The sequence below is a fragment of the Bombina bombina genome, chromosome 5 (genome assembly GCF_027579735.1).
Source record: "Bombina bombina isolate aBomBom1 chromosome 5, aBomBom1.pri, whole genome shotgun sequence".
NCBI lineage: Eukaryota > Metazoa > Chordata > Amphibia > Anura > Bombinatoridae > Bombina > Bombina bombina.
The window spans coordinates 428455093-428476259 of NC_069503.1; the positions used below are offsets into that span (position 1 = coordinate 428455093).

The following is a 21167-nucleotide window of genomic DNA, read 5'->3' on the forward strand; positions in this document are numbered from 1 at the left end:
ATTCATTATTAACACATATTTAGCCTTGAGGAATCATTTTATTTGGGTATTTTGATATAATAATATCGGCAGGCACTGTTTTAGACACCTTATTCTTTAGGGGCTTTCCCAAAGCATAGGCAGAGCCTCATTTTCGCGCCGGTGTTGCGCACTTGTTTTTGAGAGGCATGGCATGCAGTCGCATGTGAGAGGAGCTCTGATACTTAGAAAAGACTTTCTGAAGGCGTCATTTGGTATCGTATTCCCCTTTGGGCTTGGTTGGGTCTCAGCAAAGCAGATACCAGGGACTGTAAAGGGGTTAAAGTTCAAAACGGCTCCGGTTCCGTTATTTTAAGAGTTAAAGCTTCCACATTTGGTGTGCAATACTTTTAAGGCTTTAAGACACTGTGGTGAAAATTTGGTGAATTTTGAACAATTCCTTCATGTTTTTTCGCAATTGCAGTAATAAAGTGTGTTCAGTTTAAAATTTAAAGTGACAGTAACGGTTTTATTTTAAAACGTTTTTTGTACTTTGTTATCAAGTTTATGCCTGTTTAACATGTCTGAACTACCAGATAGACTGTGTTCTGAATGTGGGGAAGCCAGAATTCCTATTCATTTAAATAAATGTGATTTATGTGACAATGACAATGATGCCCAAGATGATTCCTCAAGTGAGGGGAGTAAGCATGGTACTGCATCATTCCCTCCTTCGTCTACACGAGTCTTGCCCACTCAGGAGGCCCCTAGTACATCTAGCGCGCCAATACTCCTTACTATGCAACAATTAACGGCTGTAATGGATAATTCTGTCAAAAACATTTTAGCCAAAATGAACACTTATCAGCGTAAGCGCGACTGCTCTGTTTTAGATACTGAAGAGCATGACGACGCTGATAATAATGTTTCTGAAGGGCCCCTAACCCAGTCTGATGGGGCCAGGGAGGTTTTGTCTGAGGGAGAAATTACTGATTCAGGGAACATTTCTCAACATGCTGAACCTGATGTGATTACATTTAAATTTAAGTTGGAACATCTCCGCATTCTGCTTAAGGAGGTATTATCCACTCTGGATGATTGTGACAAGTTGGTCATCCCAGAGAAACTATGTAAAATGGACAAGTTCCTAGAGGTGCCGGGGCTCCCAGAAGCTTTTCCTATACCCAAGCGGGTGGCGGACATTGTTAATAAAGAATGGGAAAGGCCCGGTATTCCTTTCGTCCCTCCCCCCATATTTAAAAAATTGTTTCCTATGGTCGACCCCAGAAAGGACTTATGGCAGACAGTCCCCAAGGTCGAGGGAGCGGTTTCCACTTTAAACAAACGCACCACTATACCCATAGAGGATAGTTGTGCTTTCAAAGATCCTATGGATAAAAAATTAGAAGGTTTGCTTAAAAAGATGTTTGTTCAGCAGGGTTACCTTCTACAACCAATTTCATGCGTTGTCCCTGTCGCTACAGCCGCATGTTTCTGGTTCGATGAGCTGATAAAGGCGGTCGATAGTGATTCTCCTCCTTATGAGGAGATTATGGACAGAATCAATGCTCTCAAATTGGCTAATTCTTTTACCCTTGACGCCACTTTGCAATTGGCTAGGTTAGCGGCTAAGAATTCTGGGTTTGCTATTGTGGCGCGCAGAGCGCTTTGGTTGAAATCTTGGTCGGCTGATGCGTCTTCCAAGAACAAGCTACTTAACATTCCTTTCAAGGGGAAAACGCTGTTTGGCCCTGACTTGAAAGAGATTATCTCTGATATCACTGGGGGTAAGGGCCACGCCCTTCCTCAGGATCGGCCTTTCAAGGCAAAAAATAAACCTAATTTTCGTCCCTTTCGTAGAAACGGACCAGCCCAAAGTGCTACGTCCTCTAAGCAAGAGGGTAATACTTCTCAAGCCAAGCCAGCTTGGAGACCAATGCAAGGCTGGAACAAGGGAAAGCAGGCCAAGAAACCTGCCACTGCTACCAAGACAGCATGAAATGTTGGCCCCCGATCCGGGACCGGATCTGGTGGGGGGCAGACTCTCTCTCTTCGCTCAGGCTTGGGCAAGAGATGTTCTGGATCCTTGGGCGCTAGAAATAGTCTCCCAAGGTTATCTTCTGGAATTCAAGGGGCTTCCCCCAAGGGGGAGGTTCCACAGGTCTCAGTTGTCTTCAGACCACATAAAAAGACAGGCATTCTTACATTGTGTAGAAGACCTGTTAAAAATGGGAGTGATTCATCCTGTTCCATTAAGAGAACAAGGGATGGGGTTCTACTCCAATCTGTTCATAGTTCCCAAAAAAGAGGGAACGTTCAGACCAATCTTAGATCTCAAGATCTTAAACAAGTTTCTCAAGGTTCCATCGTTCAAGATGGAAACCATTCGAACTATTCTTCCTTCCATCCAGGAAGGTCAATTCATGACCACGGTGGATTTAAAGGATGCGTATCTACATATTCCTATCCACAAGGAACATCATCGGTTCCTAAGGTTTGCATTCCTGGACAAGCATTACCAGTTCGTGGCGCTTCCTTTCGGATTAGCCACTGCTCCAAGGATTTTCACAAAGGTACTAGGGTCCCTTCTAGCTGTGCTAAGACCAAGGGGCATTGCTGTAGTACCTTATTTGGACGACATTCTGATTCAAGCGTCGTCCCTTCCTCAAGCAAAGGCTCACACGGACATAGTCCTGGCCTTTCTCAGATCTCACGGATGGAAAGTGAACGTGGAAAAGAGTTCTCTATCTCCGTCAACAAGGGTTCCCTTCTTGGGAACAATAATAGACTCCTTAGAAATGAGGATATTTCTGACAGGGGCCAGAAAAACAAAGCTTCTAGACTCTTGTCGGATACTTCATTCCGTTCCTCTTCCTTCCATAGCTCAGTGCATGGAAGTGATCGGGTTGATGGTAGTGGCAATGGACATAGTTCCTTTTGCGCGCATTCATCTAAGACCATTACAACTGTGCATGCTCAGTCAGTGGAATGGGGATTATACAGACTTGTCTCCGAAGATACAAGTAAATCAGAGGACCAGAGACTCACTCCGTTGGTGGCTGTCCCTGGACAACCTGTCACAAGGGATGACATTCCGCAGACCAGAGTGGGTCATTGTCACGACCGACGCCAGTCTGATGGGCTGGGGCGCGGTCTGGGGATCCCTGAAAGCTCAGGGTCTTTGGTCTCGGGAAGAATCTCTTCTACCGATAAATATTCTGGAACTGAGAGCGATATTCAATGCTCTCAAGGCTTGGCCTCAGCTAGCGAGGGCCAAGTTCATACGGTTTCAATCAGACAACATGACAACTGTTGCGTACATCAACCATCAGGGGGGAACAAGGAGTTCCCTAGCGATGGAAGAAGTGACCAAAATCATTCTATGGGCGGAGTCTCACTCCTGCCACCTGTCCGCTATCCACATCCCAGGAGTGGAAAATTGGGAAGCGGATTTTCTGAGTCGTCAGACATTGCATCCGGGGGAGTGGGAACTCCATCCGGAAATCTTTGCCCAAGTCACTCAGCTGTGGGGCATTCCAGACATGGATCTGATGGCCTCTCGTCAGAACTTCAAAGTTCCTTGCTACGGGTCCAGATCCAGGGATCCCAAGGCGGCTCTAGTGGATGCACTAGTAGCACCTTGGACCTTCAAACTAGCTTATGTGTTCCCGCCGTTTCCTCTCATCCCCAGGCTGGTAGCCAGGATCAATCAGGAGAGGGCGTCGGTGATCTTGATAGCTCCTGCGTGGCCACGCAGGACTTGGTATGCAGATCTGGTGAATATGTCATCGGCTCCACCTTGGAAGCTACCTTTGAGACGAGACCTTCTTGTTCAGGGTCCGTTCGAACATCCGAACCTGGTTTCACTCCAGCTGACTGCTTGGAGATTGAACGCTTGATCTTATCGAAGCGAGGGTTCTCAGATTCTGTTATCGATACTCTTGTTCAGGCCAGAAAGCCCGTAACTAGAAAGATTTACCACAAAATTTGGAAAAAATATATCTGTTGGTGTGAATCTAAAGGATTCCCTTGGGACAAGGTTAAGATTCCTAAGATTCTATCCTTCCTTCAAGAAGGATTGGAAAAAGGATTATCTGCAAGTTCCCTGAAGGGACAGATTTCTGCCTTGTCTGTGTTACTTCACAAAAAGCTGGCAGCTGTACAAGCCTTTGTTCAGGCTCTGGTTAGAATTAAGCCTGTTTACAAACCTTTGACTCCTCCTTGGAGTCTCAATTTAGTTCTTTCAGTTCTTCAGGGGGTTCCGTTTGAACCCTTACATTCCGTTGATATTAAGTTATTATCTTGGAAAGTTTTGTTTTTAGTTGCAATTTCTTCTGCTAGAAGAGTTTCAGAATTATCTGCTCTGCAGTGTTCTCCTCCTTATCTGGTGTTCCATGCAGATAAGGTGGTTTTACGTACTAAACCTGGTTTTCTTCCAAAAGTTGTTTCTAACAAAAACATTAACCAGGAGATTATCGTACCTTCTCTGTGTCCGAAACCAGTTTCAAAGAAGGAACGTTTGTTGCACAATTTGGATGTTGTTCGCGCTCTAAAATTCTATTTAGAAGCTACAAAGGATTTTAGACAAACATCTTCCTTGTTTGTTGTTTATTCCGGTAAAAGGAGAGGTCAAAAAGCAACTTCTACCTCTCTCTCTTTTTGGATTAAAAGCATCATCAGATTGGCTTACGAGACTGCCGGACGGCAGCCTCCCGAAAGAATCACAGCTCATTCCACTAGGGCTGTGGCTTCCACATGGGCCTTCAAGAACGAGGCTTCTGTTGATCAGATATGTAGGGCAGCGACTTGGTCTTCACTGCACACTTTTACCAAATTTTACAAGTTTGATACTTTTGCTTCTTCTGAGGCTATTTTTGGGAGAAAGGTTTTGCAAACCGTGGTGCCTTCCATTTAGGTGACCTGATTTGCTCCCTCCCTTCATCCGTGTCCTAAAGCTTTGGTATTGGTTCCCACAAGTAAGGATGACGCCGTGGACCGGACACACCTATGTTGGAGAAAACAGAATTTATGTTTACCTGATAAATTACTTTCTCCAACGGTGTGTCCGGTCCACGGCCCGCCCTGGTTTTTTTAATCAGGTCTGATAATTTATTTTCTTTAACTACAGTCACCACGGTACCATATGGTTTCTCCTATGCAAATATTCCTCCTTAACGTCGGTCGAATGACTGGGGTAGGCGGAGCCTAGGAGGGATCATGTGACCAGCTTTGCTGGGCTCTTTGCCATTTCCTGTTGGGGAAGAGAATATCCCACAAGTAAGGATGACGCCGTGGACCGGACACACCGTTGGAGAAAGTAATTTATCAGGTAAACATAAATTCTGTTTTTTATCAAATGTGCTTTTGAGCAGTCCTGACTGAGTAGGTTGTGGATGGAGAGCCAGGACTGGCTCAGCAATGTGCCGGGTGCATGCAGGGCTGGTGTTAGGATATTTGGCTGCACAAACGAAGACTAATTTTGTCGCGCCCCCCCACTAATTAAATCATATACTCTGCTATTACTAGTTCTTAATAAAATGGTCTAGTAATGTGTTAAGCATCTATAGAAAACTATTTTATCCGTAATGATAGAGAAATAGATTTGTCATCACATCAAAATCTTGACTGAATTTGATTTATTATAGTATATATAATTATTATGATTTATTATAATAGCTATAATGGCTAATTTCTGCATGACATAACATACCAAAGTGGTGGCTCGTCACAATATAGCAAATCAATGGTGGCTATGAGCAATGAATCAGTGATGATAATATATAAAATACATTAACCTGGAGGCAGGATGACCTCTTTTTTTTCTTTTTCACTCTTATACTTTGATTGATACTAGCATGTCTAACAGGAAAATGTATTAAGCTGCAGACGGACAAATTATCAAGAAGAGAACCCGTCCACCTGCAATTGCCACTTGGCAAAATGTAAGACTGCAAAAGAGCTCTGTTGCTTAGTCAGGGCCGACTCTAGGTGGGTGCGAGAGGTGCTATGCAATTTTGACTGGCCTCACACTTGCCCACACTCACCCTGCTGTGCCCTGCTAGTTGGCTGGAAGATGGTGATGTCACAGCCTGTTTGGGATGTCCCAATTGGACTACATTACCCAAACAGTTCAGGAAGGGGACAGGCAATATGCACTATGGCTCAGAAAATACCTTGCACTGGGACCTAAACAAATAAACAGTCCTTTGAGAGAATAGACAAACCTGTTGAAGACATTCTTGTGTCCAACCCTAGGGCGCACTCAAATGCCCAATATAACTGTTGGTATATATACTAATATAATATTGATGTGGACTGTAGCTATATGTGCACATAGACATGTAGATACAAAATATAAACCATTGGGCACAATATATATCGAATGGTACAAAATCTTACCATGATGGAGACCACTAGAAAGTTCAGAGATATCTAAATAGGTTCTTCTGTGGTGGTATAAATAATCCCAGATAGGTGAAAACCAATGGGTGTAGTATCGGCAGCTCCTCTCAAAGAACAGAAAAAAATCCAGAAATCTGTGAAGAGGAATCACAAACAAGAGGGCGCCTCCTAGTATAATACTGAGATTGTAACTGAGAGTAGCGGGTCTTGTATTGTAATTATACTCACAAAAGGAGCAGCACCAAATGTGCTAAATGACGCAAGCTGGGATCTTGCAGTGTTCCAGCAAACTGATCCTCGAACGGGATGTAGATGCCCAGGTGTTCCAAGGGATGATCGAATAAAGCTCAGGCTTCCATAGGATACAGTATATTTTTATTAAAACCAATGGGTGTGTACATTACCCAAAGTATTTAAAAACAATATTGGCAACAGATTGCAACGCGTATCTCAGCTGTGCTAGCTGTTTCATCAGGCACCCCTAGGAGAGAATAGGAGTCCTTTAAACTCCAAAAACAATCTGAACGTAAAAGAAAGACCTAGGAATTTGCTACACAAAATAGCTAAAATTGACGAAATGACAAAAATATGTAACTATTAAAATATCTTTACTATGAAAAAAATGTATAGCTTATATTAAAAAGACACAGCTGCAAATATCTTACAGATCAAATACAAACATGTGCATACATCAAATAGTTAAAAACAATAAATCATCAGATATCGATAAAATGTTCAAAGTTGCAATCTCTGCAGACATCAAACGTCCATGTAAGGATATACAGAGCGCTTCTGAAAGAGAACGCAAAAACAGCACTCTTTTTTTTAATAGTCAGGCAAAGTACCAGACAAAGGTGTAACAAGCTTACTTACACCGGTAGCTTTGTCAGTTCCATAAATGATCCCTTCATTGGCGTTCACATGGTTAATAAGTTTCCTGAATTCACGATTATATTAGATCATCTAAAAAAAAAAAATATTGTAAGTAATCCATCTTATGAAATGAATGCACCTTTAAAGTCCTATAAGTATGATTACAAGGCACAAGACATAGACCTTGATAAAGACTGTCAAAAGCTGAAATCCGTTGCTCTAAGTTTGGATCCGGAGGGCTTCCATAGTCCTGAACCCTTTGGCGTCTTTTGCGGCTTCCAGTAGCTGAGCCTCTGTTTTTGTACATGCTCGTGGAACAGCAAATATCAGAAGGAAGAATTAAGATTCCAGAAATCATGGTACCCTGGCTCCTCTGATTTGTTAAGCCCACTCATAAAGGGTTAGGGTTTTTTTCTCAATACTATAGCATTTCTTTTGATTAACTAAAATACTGCTCCTATATGCACAATGAATAAGTCAATCAGAAGAAATGTAATTGTTTCAAATAAGAATTAAAGGGCTATAAAACTCATACACAAATGCATTTCAGTTTTGTATACAAGCCTTTTGCGTACTCATGTTTTAACAACAATGCTTCTATTAAAATATTCCTTTTAGTCATAGCTGTTACTTGTCCCTGTGTGCACCCACTTTCAAACACAGCCACAGCTCAGAGAGTCAGCAGTGGTATATGCGTCTGTAATGATGCAAATTATGCTCTCTAAGCAGGTGCAGTGTTTGAATACAGGTGCTCAAGGCATATGCATATATGGGGGCTGATTTATCATGGCCCGAATACCCCTGTTTCTGTGCGAGCCTTCAGGATTGCCGGAAACAGGAGTTAAGAAGCAGTGGTCTTAAGACCGCTGCTCCTTAACTCATCCGCCCCCTTTGAGGTGGCGGACAGTAATCTGCACGATCGCATACGATTGGGTTGATTGACACCCCCTGCTAGTGGCCGCAAATCTGCAGAGGTCAGCATTGCACAAGCAGTTCACCAGAACTGCTTGTGCAATGATAAATGCCGACAGACATTTGATAAATCTGCCCCCTTGTCTGTTCACAATAAAAACTGTCACTTTTATTAGAAGTGCTGTTACTAACACACATGTATTGCAAAAATGCTTTAGTTCAAAATAAAAATGAATTCATGTACGTTTCAATTTTGAGTTTTATGTCGCTTTAAAAATTAATCAAAGTTTTTATTTTAAATACAGAATTATTAGTCATGAAAGAAAAATGTGTGGTTTTAGGTCTCTCTAATAATTGTTTACACAATTAAATAACTATTGCATGTAGAGAACTTAAAAAAAAACCCTCATAGTCTAAGGCTTTTTAAAAGGAAACCTAGTTCACGAATGAAGTTGTATAGCAACAAAAAAAGTTTAAGCATCATTTATGCATCTACACTGCTTTTTCAAAATATCACACCATGTTACAGTAGATTACCAAACAAAGAAGCCCAGTTTTAAACATTGACATTGTTTGAAAGATTCTGTATATTGTAAGCGGAATAAATATTATCTATTGATTGCAATCATTTTCGGTGTGACAGTTGTTAAATATGGCAAGACTCTTCATTATCTCCTTTTGTTTTGGACAATGAATAATTTTTTAAAAAATGTCCCTTTTCTCTGAGAAAACCCTTCCTTTTTGTTTCGGTCTTTCCTGCCCTATGGGGATTTTTCGAAGCACTGCAGCAAATCATCCTGCATGCAACGTTGACCTCTGTGAAGCTAACAAATGGAGGTGAGCCAGGCAGAGTGATAGGACATCAGTGACAGACAGAGCATGCTCAGAGAGCCTAGTACTGGAAAGGAGAGAGACGCAAATGACAGCTCAGTCTGCAGATGGTGCACTGCAAACAGCTATTATCATATGAATAAAACGGCTTACTGAATTTTTGTTTAGAAATCTCTTTCTAGGCATGAGACAATAGAAGCCCTCTTCGCTGATTTCCCTGCAACGTACAAAGACACATCTGAATAACATTCTCTCTTTTTCAGCAGCACAAGCCATGCTTGCTTGTACTGAAGTGGTAAAATCTTCCAGCCTTGACAAGCTCAGAAGAATCGGGAATCTGCAGATGTTCAGGGATAATGTACAATACAGCCTGTTATTTTGGTAAGTATTCATGACGGCTTCAAACATCTGAACTGCACATGGTTCATTGTATCATTTCTGTCTTTTTTTTTTTTTTTTTTTTTTTTTTTCGTATGCCACTTAAGTATTATTTTTATTTTTTACTAAAATTTAACTTTAACAGTCTCTCTGTCTGTATATCCAATGCATAGAACATTTACATTTTAGTAGAATTTACAGTTTATTTTATTTTTTGACTTGATGTTTATAAGCAAGGTAAAAAAAAGAAGTCAAAGGTTCATTCAACAGCAATTGCTCAGAGTCAAGTTGTATTTATTTTTAGATACTGATATACTAGAAAGCAACATTAATCATTATTCTGGGTCTGACTCTGTGTCTTTTTTTTAACTCACTGGATTTAGAGAGATAGATGTGCACATTTATGAATTATATTCTGAATTTTCCTGTCCAAAAATGCGCAATACAGACACATTACGGGAACAATATGAAAGTCAGTGTTGATTAAGTTCATCATTATTTGTATTCCACACTTAAAAATGAATTTAATTACTTTCTCTTTTTGTACAGTAGTAAACATAGTGAGATAGTATATATTGGTATGCGCAAACAATCCTATATTGTTTAATGCAAACCAACTGAATTATATCCATGTACTTATGATTGCAGTTTATATACAAGTTGCCTGATTTATCATACATTTCCTGTGACAAAATATATGCTGTAGACCTATGTTATGTAGAAAAGTAATCTTGTATATGGTTACATTTGGGATGAAACATAATTTGTGAGTTTAGCATGTACTTTAGCTCATTTATCATTTACGAATCTCTGGTACCAGGGCATTAGATTATGTTAATGGTAGTAACCCATGAAACATACTGAATATTTTATTATAAAACACTTACTACAGGGTATATATATATATATATATATATATATAAATATATATAATATAATATATATATATAATATAACGTGTGTGTGTTACTGGTAAAGTCAAATATCCGGGTAATCCTAGAATTACCAGGTTAAAACTGACATTACCCATGCTGCTGTGGGTAAAGCCCAATGTAAGATCATACATCAGGCGTTACCCGGGTAATCCTAGGATTATCCAAATGCTTCTGGATAAAGCCCATCTACACAATTTATTCTGACTCTGCCTGGGGGGGTTGAAAGGGGGGTGCCCTGCCAATCCTCTGGCATCAACCCCAAGTGAACCCTGGGGTGAACCCCCCAGGCGGAGGCAAAAAAGTTAGAGAAGATGGGGAATTACAGCACAGCGTATCGTATATATGTTTAATGCGGTTATTTGCAAGAACTATTGTCTTCAAAGGACCAAAATAGTGCTGCGCTTATCCAGAAGTGTTTGGGTAATTAGGATTACCTGGGTAAAGCCCAATGTATGATCTTACATCGGGCTTTACCCACATCTGCTGGGTAATGTCAATTTTACCCAGGTAATCCTAGAATTATCCGATATCTGACACCCTAAAAATAATAATAATATATATATATATATATGTGTGTGTGTGTTGCAAATGTGCAGAAGTAGAGGAGGGGTGTAGGATGAGAGTGCTTTAAAAAAGTACTGGAGGGCACCATTTTGGTTTCCGTGCCTGAGGTTACTTGGCTGTGTTATAGTATAAATGTTTGATTTGATATATACAAATGGAAGCAACATTTTATAGCAAATCACTAAAGCTTTGAAGAACATTATACTGCGGTGTTAGGTTCCAGAACTGTACATGCACTATGTACAGGAGTGAGTACAATTTATAACTAGCCTTTGAAAAGACACTTCAAGAAAATAAAACAACAAATAATTTGTTTAAAACTGTAACCAATAAATGAAACTATTGTCAGTAAACATTTACCCCTTTAGCCATAGGATTCATTTAAATAGCAGCAGTGTTACTAAAATTTGAGTTTGTTTGTTTTGTCTTTCTTATTTATTTATATCAGCTTGATTCAAAGCATGTAATTAATGCTGTGTCTGATTCAGATGTTTGAATTATCCTCTTAATCTGTTCTTGTTTTTATTTAGCTAACTCCAGATCAAGGATGGGTGTTGATCTGGCAGTTCTGTCTGGGTATGTGAATTTTATGGAGGACTGTTAATACACTGTGACAGCTTTATATCTAATTAAATAGGCACAAGAACACTAAAATAAACATTTATTATAAATTAGGATCATAATTAATCTTAAATAAGATAAGCCTCTGGTAGTGGCAAACATTTGTTTAATACCCTTTTTATTCTAAACTATTTATTTGTGGTTGTTACTGTAAAAAAGTGCCCTGTCAAACGTCTTCAAGCTGCCAAACGGCTTAAAATCATGACATCTTGCTCTGGTATTGTGTTCCACTCCAGATTTATATATCTATATAATCTATCCGTCTTTCTAGATATTATTTTAGTACAGCGTCACATGGAATTCAAAATCTGTCCTTTTTATATTACCAACTCTTTTGAAACTTACTAAACTGATTATTTTTTCTTCTAATAACACTGCCAATTTTTAACCTAATTGGTGATTAAATAATAAAAAATAAAAAAACTTATAATGGATGGGTCTTTCAGAGATATACTGTGGCTGCTGTACTGTGCTAACAAGAAAATAGAGAGATGCTCTCAACTGAGACAGAACAAAAGCTAGAAAAACTTCTGTGCTTGTCCACAAGGCCAGTGCCACTCAGGGTGCAGTCTCTTTTTGCACACTATGCCTTTTCACAGAGAACAAATATCCTGTAGCATATCAGTCTGATCCTGCCCAATGATAGTCCAGCGCCGAAATACCAGGCAATTCTTCTCTGAACAAGAGAAAACAACTAACCCCAGACGTACGTTTCGGCCTCCCTTGGGCCTCATCAATGAGGTGCAGTTGCATCTATCTAGGGCATATGTGCAAGGAGTCCACGTCTGGTTTCCCTTTATACTCTTATGGTGAACCAAGAGTAATTAGCTGTACTGTGCTGCTATAATATATACCAGTGTGTACCATTAGAAATTTTACCAGCCAGGTGGCATTATGAAGTAGCCGGGTGGGGGCAGTGTCATAGTTTGCAATATTATAATATTTTCTGTTATTTAAAAAGATCACTTAAAGGGACAGTCAACTCCAAAAATCTTATTGTTTAAAAACATAGATAATCCCTTTATAACCCATTCCCCATTTTTGCACAGCCAACATGGTTATATTAATATACTTTTAACCTCTGTGATTACCTTGTGTCTAAGGGGCCTATTTATCAAAGGTCTTGCGGACCTGATCCGACAGTGTGGATGAGGTCTGCAAGACCTCGCTGAATGTGGAGAGCAAAACGCTCTCCGTATTCAGCATTGCACCAGCAGCTCACAAGAGCTGCTGGTGCAACGCCGCCCCCTGCAGACTCGCGGCCAATGGGCCGTCAGCAGGGAGGTGTCAATCAATCCAATCGTACTTGATCGGGTTGAATTACGGCGATTCTTGTCCACCTCATCAGAGCAGGCGGACAAGGTTATGGAGCAGCGGTCTTTAGACAGCTGCTTCATAACTGCTGTTTCTGGCGAGTCTGAAGACTCGCCAGAAACACGGGCCCACAAGCTCCATTCGGAGACTGATAAATGAGCCCCTAAGACTCTTTTGACAGCCTCCTGATCACATGGCTATTTATTATCTATTGACTTGCATTTTAGCTAATAAGTGCAGTGTCAGCCACAACTCCCGGGAGTGAGCACAATATTATCTATATGACTCACACAAACTAGCAGTCTCTTGTTGGGAAATGCTACGAAAAACGCATGTGATAAGAGGCTGTCTGTAGTGGCTTAGAAACAGGCAGAAATTAAGAGGTTTAAATGCTATAAATTATATTTATATAATAAATATAACAATGATGGTTTTGCAAAGCTGGGGAATGGGTAGTATCCCATTATCTATCTTTTAAGCAATAACAATTGTGGTGCTGACTGTCCCTTTAAGATTTTAAAAGCACAAATTAAAGGAATACTAAACCCACATTTTTTCTTTCTAATTTACTCCTATTATCAATTTGTCTTTGTTCTTTTGCTATCTTTATTTGAAAAAAGCAGGAATGTAAGACCGCTACCCAGGTGCTGAACAAAAAATGGGTCGACTCTTAAGCTTACATTCCTGCTTTTTCAAATAAAGATAGCAAGAGACTAAAAAAAATTGATATTTGGAGTAAATTAGAAAGTTGCTTAAAATTGCTTGCTCTAGCTGAATCATGAAAGAAAAAATGTGGGTTTAGTATCTCTTTAATTGCATAATTTATCATGAATTTATTTAATGATAATTTGTGCAACATACATTCAAATAATTTGATATGAGCTAATTTTAGCCTAATATTGGCTTACATGTTAGCCAGGCGGTCAATTAAATCAGTTGGGTGGTTTAACCATTGGATAGGTCCTGGATAGAACACTGTATAACCTGTGTATAAACATCTTAATTTTTTTTTGCAATTGTAACGTTTCCCAGACTAATCTACATATTGCTTCAAAGGAATTGCTAAAAACCCTGGATCAGAAAAATGCCCCCAAATGACCTGCTATGATGTCCCTTGGAAACATTCTTAGATGTCCTTTTCTCAGTCATACATTACAAAGAGATATGCTATGGACAAACTTTTGGGCTTACCAAGGACTAATATGTGCTTGTTAAGATGGTGCGGTGCAGTTCTGAGTCAAGTTGGTTTAGCAAATGTTAAACTATCATGGAAACTAGAGTGCACCAATAATTCATCTCTGGAGGTTGAAGGTTGCCGATTAGTGTTTAGACCTTCAAGTGCATATTCTGTAGGCATATGTACTAATTATAATAAAATTCTCCCATGGAGTGTTTATCCTGTGTGGATACATATTTATTTTACTTTTTCTAATTAATGTTTATTTTTCTTTTCAGATACTTTCTTCTTCTATGTGAAGTTGGATTAATAATGACCATCCTGTTACTTCACTTGATATCTGGTTATGTTGGTATAGTACAACTACAGAATGAACATATCTGCAGTTTTCAATGCTCTACTTGTTTCTATCCTGGCTGCAGTTCTTTGGAAGCATGTGAAGTTATTGGAACAGTTCTATGCTATAGAGGAAGAGCTAGATCTTACCAGCCAAACCCAAGAGCTGTCTCAGGTTCGAATTGATTACCAGGCAGCCTTGCAAGCTCTTGTGGAAGATGGCACTAGAATGCTGTGCACTGGTAGGATGCATACAGATCGTGTGTGTCGCTTTGAATCACTTTGCTATTCAACAGAAGCTGAAGAGTTTGTCTTCTTTCATAGCAATTCATCAGTCATGTTACCCAGTTTGGGCTCTAGAAGATTCCAACCTGCATTGCTTGATTTGTCTTCAGTAGATGATCACAACACTCAGTATTTCAACTTTGTAGAACTTCCAGCTGCTGCTTTAAAGTTTATGCCTAAACCTGTCTTTGTGCCAGATGTTGCTCTTATAATGAACAGATTTAATCCTGACAATCTGATGCATGTTTTTCACGATGATCTTCTTCCCATATTTTACACCATGCAGCAATTTCCAGACTTGGACTTGGAATCTCGACTTTTCTTTATGGAAGGTTGGAATGAAGGTTCACATTTTGAGCTATACAAGTTCCTGAGCAACAAGCAACCCCTTTTAAAAGGACAACTTAAAACTCTAGGAAGGCTTCTTTGTTTTACTAAATCGTATGTAGGGCTGTCTAAAATCACTACGTGGTATCAGTATGGCTTTGTGCAACCACAGGGTCCTAAGGCAAATATATTAGTTTCAGGGAACGAAGTAAGACACTTTGCAAAATTCATGCTGGGTAAGTTAAACATCAGTTCAGATGAATCCACATCTGAAAATTATATTGTATTATTCAGCCGAACAGTAAATAGACTTATTATAAATGAAGCAGAGCTGCTGTTGGCTCTTGCTCAGGAGTTTCAGATGAAAACAATTACTGTATCTCTTGAAGATCATTCATTTGCAGATATTGTACGCTTGATCAGCAATGCCTCAATGCTTGTGAGTATGCATGGGGCTCAGCTTATCACATCTCTCTTCCTTCCGAGGGGTGCTGTTGTAGTAGAGCTGTTTCCTTATGCCATAAATCCTGAACACTACACACCATATAAAACACTGGCAATGCTTCCAAGTATGGACCTCCAGTATGTCACTTGGAGGAACACAGAAGAGGGAAATACAGTAACTTATCCAGACAGACCATGGGAACAAGGTGGGATCATGCACTTGGATGCAACTGAGCAGGAGCGCATCATAAAAAACAAAGAAGTTCCACGTCATCTTTGCTGCCGCAACCCTGAGTGGCTTTTCCGCATATATCAGGACACAAAAGTGGACATTTCATCCCTTATCCAAAGCATCAGACAGGTTGTAAAAACAAAACTTGGTTCTAGAAAGCAAAAATGGACAAATGGGTTGTATCCTGGGAAAGTTAGGGAATCTAGATGTCAGGCTTCTGTCCAGGGTACAAGTGAGGCCAAGTTGTCTGTATCTTGGCAGATCCCCTGGAATCTGAAGTATTTGAAAGTCAGGGATGTGAAATATGAAGTATGGATACAGGAACAAGGAGAAAATTCTTATATGCCTTATATCTTATCTCACCAGAACTACACATTTTCAGAAAATATTAAACCTTTTACAACTTACTTGGTATGGATCCGCTGCATATTCAATAAAAATCTCCTTGGACCGTTTGCAGATGTTCTAATGTGCAGCACATAAAATGAAATGTCATGAACAAATAATTTCTACGTATATATGTAATATATATGTGACCCATGTTGGCCTAATCTTAGAATGCCAAAGAGGTGTTTACACCATTGGCAATGCAGATTTTGTATTTGTTTTGCAATATTTATACATTTTATATCTTCATTTTCATTTGGAATTATTTTTTTTTGTAATTTTTAGACAAATTAAATTTAAAAGTGGCAATGTTTAGCTAAATTAAAAAACAAAAAAATACCACAATGGCAAACTTCTGTTTGTATATAAGATATTATTTCTGTAATTGAATTTAATGTATTCATATAGAGAAGTGTGTGGTTTGTTGTTTGTATTCTTACTGATATGGCTAAGGCCATATATCTAGATTCTCTAATCCAGCTATTTAAATTATTAATGCAATAAGGTGGGCATGCATAGTTAGAATTGACTGCATATTGATATATTTTGTCATTAAATAATATTTATTAACTTATTTGTAAAATGTTTTCCTCTCCTTGAGTAATAATAATCTTTTCATATTGTTTATTGTAGGTGTCCAGTTTTAGATTAATATTTGCTGGGACATTATATCACAACAAATATGAATCTTATTTTAATAATACTGTACTGTGAAGTGATAATTACTTACAGAAACATTAAACTTAAAAATGGTTAATTATGTACTGTAAAAAAAGAAGTTTATGCACTAATTATTTTTTACAGTTTCCCAGTAATTTAGCTCTTAAAGTTGTGCTTTTTTCACTGTCCCCAATAAGCTGTAATCCATTCTGTAGTATTCAAACACTTGAACCAGCAATATTCTACGTACTGATTGGTAAGATTAGTGTAGGAGCTCATTTATATCTGTCCCTAATTGGTTACAGTAGAGAAGATGCTATAAACATACTCAAGAGTCAGTTTTTGTTGTTGCAGGAATTCAAGACAAAGCAAGTTTTAACATTTAAATAATAATAATTTTGAAAAGCATTTATTGTTGATCCTTTTGCAGTTTTTCATATTATATATAGCTGGTTCATAGTGTGTGTGTGAAAAATAAAAAAAGTTTTATTTTGTGACTTGTCTCAGGAAGGGACTGCTGTAGCCCTAAAATGTCAGAAAATAAAGCCATTTTTGTTTTTAAAAGTCTGGAGAGTATGTAGATATTAATGATGTATATTTATGTTTCAATTTTGAACTGAATGCCAAAGATGGCCACTGACAGCAGCATTCAGCTCCAAAAAGAGCGAAAGCTGATGGTGGGGGCCATATTTGGTATTAGTTTTAAAATGAAACACAAAAATAAATATATATAGTGTGTGTGTGTGTGTATATGTGTGTGTATATATATATATATATATATATATATATATATATATATATATATATATACACACACTCTCTTTTTTTACTACAGTGTTCCTAACCCTTATAAAATCTGTCTTTGCAATAGTTATATGCTGATTTTTATGTAAGTTATTTAAATAATAATTATTTTTATTAAATAATTATTATTTAATAATAATATTTTTTATTTTATGGTGGCTGAATAAAGGAGTAATATAAACATATTAAATGCTGAAACTGACTACAACTAACAATCACATAAACCTGAAGTTCCACTCTATTGTAAAACCTTAAAATAAGCTGAATTGTGGCCCAGAAAGAACTACTCTTTCAAAACAAGTTTATATTTAAAAGGGACATTAAAATCAAAATTAAACTTTCACAAATCATATAGGGCATGCAATTTTAAACATCTTTCAAATTTACCTATTTAATCTAATATACCTCTTTTCATTGGCTAATCTGATGTGATCAGCTAGCTCACGGTACTGCATTGCTGCTTTTTGAACAAAGTATACCAAGATAATTAATCAGATTTAATAATAGAAGTAGATTGGAATGTGTTTCTTGTTTTTTTTATATATTAAAGTAATAGTTTATTAGCAATAGTAAATAACACATCTTAATAGAAACCAAAATAAACATTTATAAACTATATTGCGATAGTATGAGTCACAAGAACGACTTTTTTTTGTTAGCTCCTGAAAAATGAGGTCTAAGGTGCCAAGACAAAAGAGGCTTTATATGATGTCTACGTCTAGCATGAGTACAGAGGATTATTTATATCTAGCATACATTTCAGTAGGCAGAAGATGACTCAGAAGAGTCTGATATGCTTGATAAGTATGCTAACACTTTGGATGGGAGATAATACATTAAACTACAACAATTTAAGCTGTTTTGATAATAGGGGGGGGGGTCTAGAGGTTCAATGTGCATCATCTCTTTAGCTTTACATATAAAATAGCAACATAACATATATAGTTAATAAATAATTAACTTTATTACTAACCATTGTGTGCTGACTGATATTATGTCAAGAGCTTGATAAGAATGCTAACACTCAAAGGAAAAAAAAACTACTGTACTTCACTGCCCCAGCCGTAGACAGAGAAGATGGACAATATGTATAAAAGGATAGGTGAACTTGCAAAGAGATGCATAACCCATCGCATAAAAAACATATAATCTATAAGTAATCGGCAAGTAAACTCTAAAACGCAACAGATTAAACATATGGATCTGAAATGTGAACTGTAGATTATTCCCAATACAGATCATAAACCTAGACTGAGTTAAGACTTCAGTTTGAGCTTATTCAGTAGTATAAATATACTGTTGGAAGGTGACCCCTAGAAACTGTATCTGCGGGATCCTAATGGGGTTAAAAGGTGCCTGTTTAATGTGATGCACACTTGTCACAAGAGTTACCCCACTCCAATCTTGAACTGCCGAACCCAGTAACGTTGTGATTAAAAACACATCTCCGTCTCATGCCCAGGGTAGATTAGACAACCAGCAGTATAACTCCAAAGCTATTGTTACTGTCCTCAGCGTACCCAAGGAAGGGAGTCAGGATTAGGTTCAGACTCTGGAGCCTAGTAGCATGTTTTGTAGGTTCAGGCTCAAGGTTTTCCCAGAAATTACTGACAGCGCTGTATGAAGCAATCCGTTTGATCACATACCAAGATCCGTTTTAAGAATACATCTTCATCTGTAATCCAGGGTAAGTTTCTGTGGTACCAACAAATGAGGATTGGGTTTGAGGGTCTTGGCTTGGCTTTAGTAGGTAAGAGAAACTGATCATTGTCAAAATATGTTTGTTGAGTCTAATAGGACTTGCCATTATTTGTGTGAGAGAAATCATATCTGATTGCTTGGTTCCACATTGAGATGTTGAACACATAGGGCTGGATTTAACATGCAGCGGTTGCTAGTGTCTCTGCCCGAAGTTTCCGACTCGCCGTAAGACTGCTGCTCCTTAACTTGTACGCCATCTATTAGGTGGCAGACTGCAATCATCCCGATATGATCAGGATGGTTGACACAACTGCTAGTAGCCGATTGGCCACAAATGTGCAAAGGGCAGCATTGTACAAGCATTTCACAAGAATGTTTGTGCAATGTTAAATGCCGACAACTTATGTCATGGCAGATTTTTCAAAGTTTCCGGACATCATTTTGCGTAGGGGTTATATGTAAGTCCAACACACTCTCCAATGTTGAGCACAATAACACTGTGAGGGCAGAGCAGTGGTCAGACAAAAGTGTCTTAACTGTCTGCTACCATCGATCAACTGCAGTCATGATAATGGATGCCTTGAGGTGACAAAAGAGCCTGTCACTTTCTGTGGCTGAGAAATCTCTGCAACTTATTCCGCCTGCACACAAAAATACAATGGTAGTATGTAGCTCTACTTGTAATCTGGCCTTAAATACGTTTCATGCACTTCTCTAAGTATGAGTGCCTGCATTTTGGATCCTCTGTTACATTTCTGTTGAGAGTTGCTGTACATGTGCAGATACATCAGCACTGGAATGCAGTGAAAGCTACATCTCAACATGGCAGCATCCATGACTAGAGGGAGGCAGAGAGAACCTCCATACTATGCTTATAAAATACATTTAGGGCCAGATTACAAGTAGAGCGGTATTTAATGCTCCTGGTCATGCTCTAACTCCGCTAGAAGTAAGCTTTTTGCGAGCGTCGGGTAGAGCTCATATTAAAAGTAAAGTTTTCGCTTGTGTGCTAACCCGATGTACACAAAAAAAAGACGAACATAGAATATCATGATCACATTAATGTTTTCCCCTATAGAAGTCAATGGAGCAAAAAAAGTGGGGGGGGGAAACTTAACACCCTACTTGCGCGCAAACCCGATCGCATATTCTCAAGCCGACATGAAAATGTTTCACATAGAATAATATGTTCTATTTATTCATAAATATATAGTTCTACATATATCTAATGGTATTTTGGTAATATAAATATATATATATATATATATATAACAAGTGGTAACAGTGCTGCAAATAATTGTGCAAAAGAACCTTGTAGTGTTGATACCAATGTTTATTTCAAATATATAAAACACAGTATGCAAAATTTGCAAACATAGTTGCAACCTCTATACAAAGTGAACAATCACAGCTTTAGTAGATGGCCATCTGGTAGCCCAAGACGGCCAGTCTATCAGATTACTGTCCCTATTCCCTCTTCCCCTATTCCAGATTAACATGCTACATATAACAAATATTTTTTGTTAAGGGTGTATACTGCAGTCTACTTGTGACACTGTAGCAGTGCTATAAATTATTTGTTACGTTGACTCATTGTTTATAAAGTTAGGTTTGGATTATACTATGTACTTGACAAAATGTAACAATAGATGTGTGTAATGAATTCATTTTTGTTTTTTTTGAGTCATTATTTGTTAGTAACTGTACCAATCTTGTTGTGTGTGTGTATATATAGCTTTTCAGATTTAATATACAGTGGCAAGTATACTGAAATCATTAATTTGAGGTGATTTTCTATATATTTTCTATAAACTTTGTGTTTTTAATATAGTTATACAATGTTTTAATGACAGATTCATTTTTGTACACACCTCCTAGATAGTAAATTGATTTAGTCCTATTAAAAATGCAATTTTTCTTGGAACTTCTATATAGAGATCTTAGTATTATCGCCTGAACTATTCCTTTGATGCCCTTTTCCAAGATGGCGATTTTAGAGTAACTTGTCCGTTAAATATCCGGAGAC

General features: G+C 38.3%; 1 protein-coding gene across 1 annotated transcript in view; it reads left to right on the top strand.

Moving 5' to 3' along the window:
• Positions 1-17200, top strand: part of POMGNT2 (protein O-linked mannose N-acetylglucosaminyltransferase 2 (beta 1,4-)) — a 62306-nt gene extending 45106 nt beyond the window's left edge. Inside the window, exons 3-4 of the mRNA XM_053714268.1 lie at positions 9240-9357; positions 14244-17200. Coding sequence (XP_053570243.1) covers positions 14336-16072 — 1737 coding nt within the window. The 5' untranslated portion in view covers positions 9240-9357; positions 14244-14335 and the 3' untranslated portion in view covers positions 16073-17200. The remainder of the gene's footprint in view (positions 1-9239; positions 9358-14243) is intronic.
• Positions 17201-21167: the final 3967 nt, after the last annotated feature.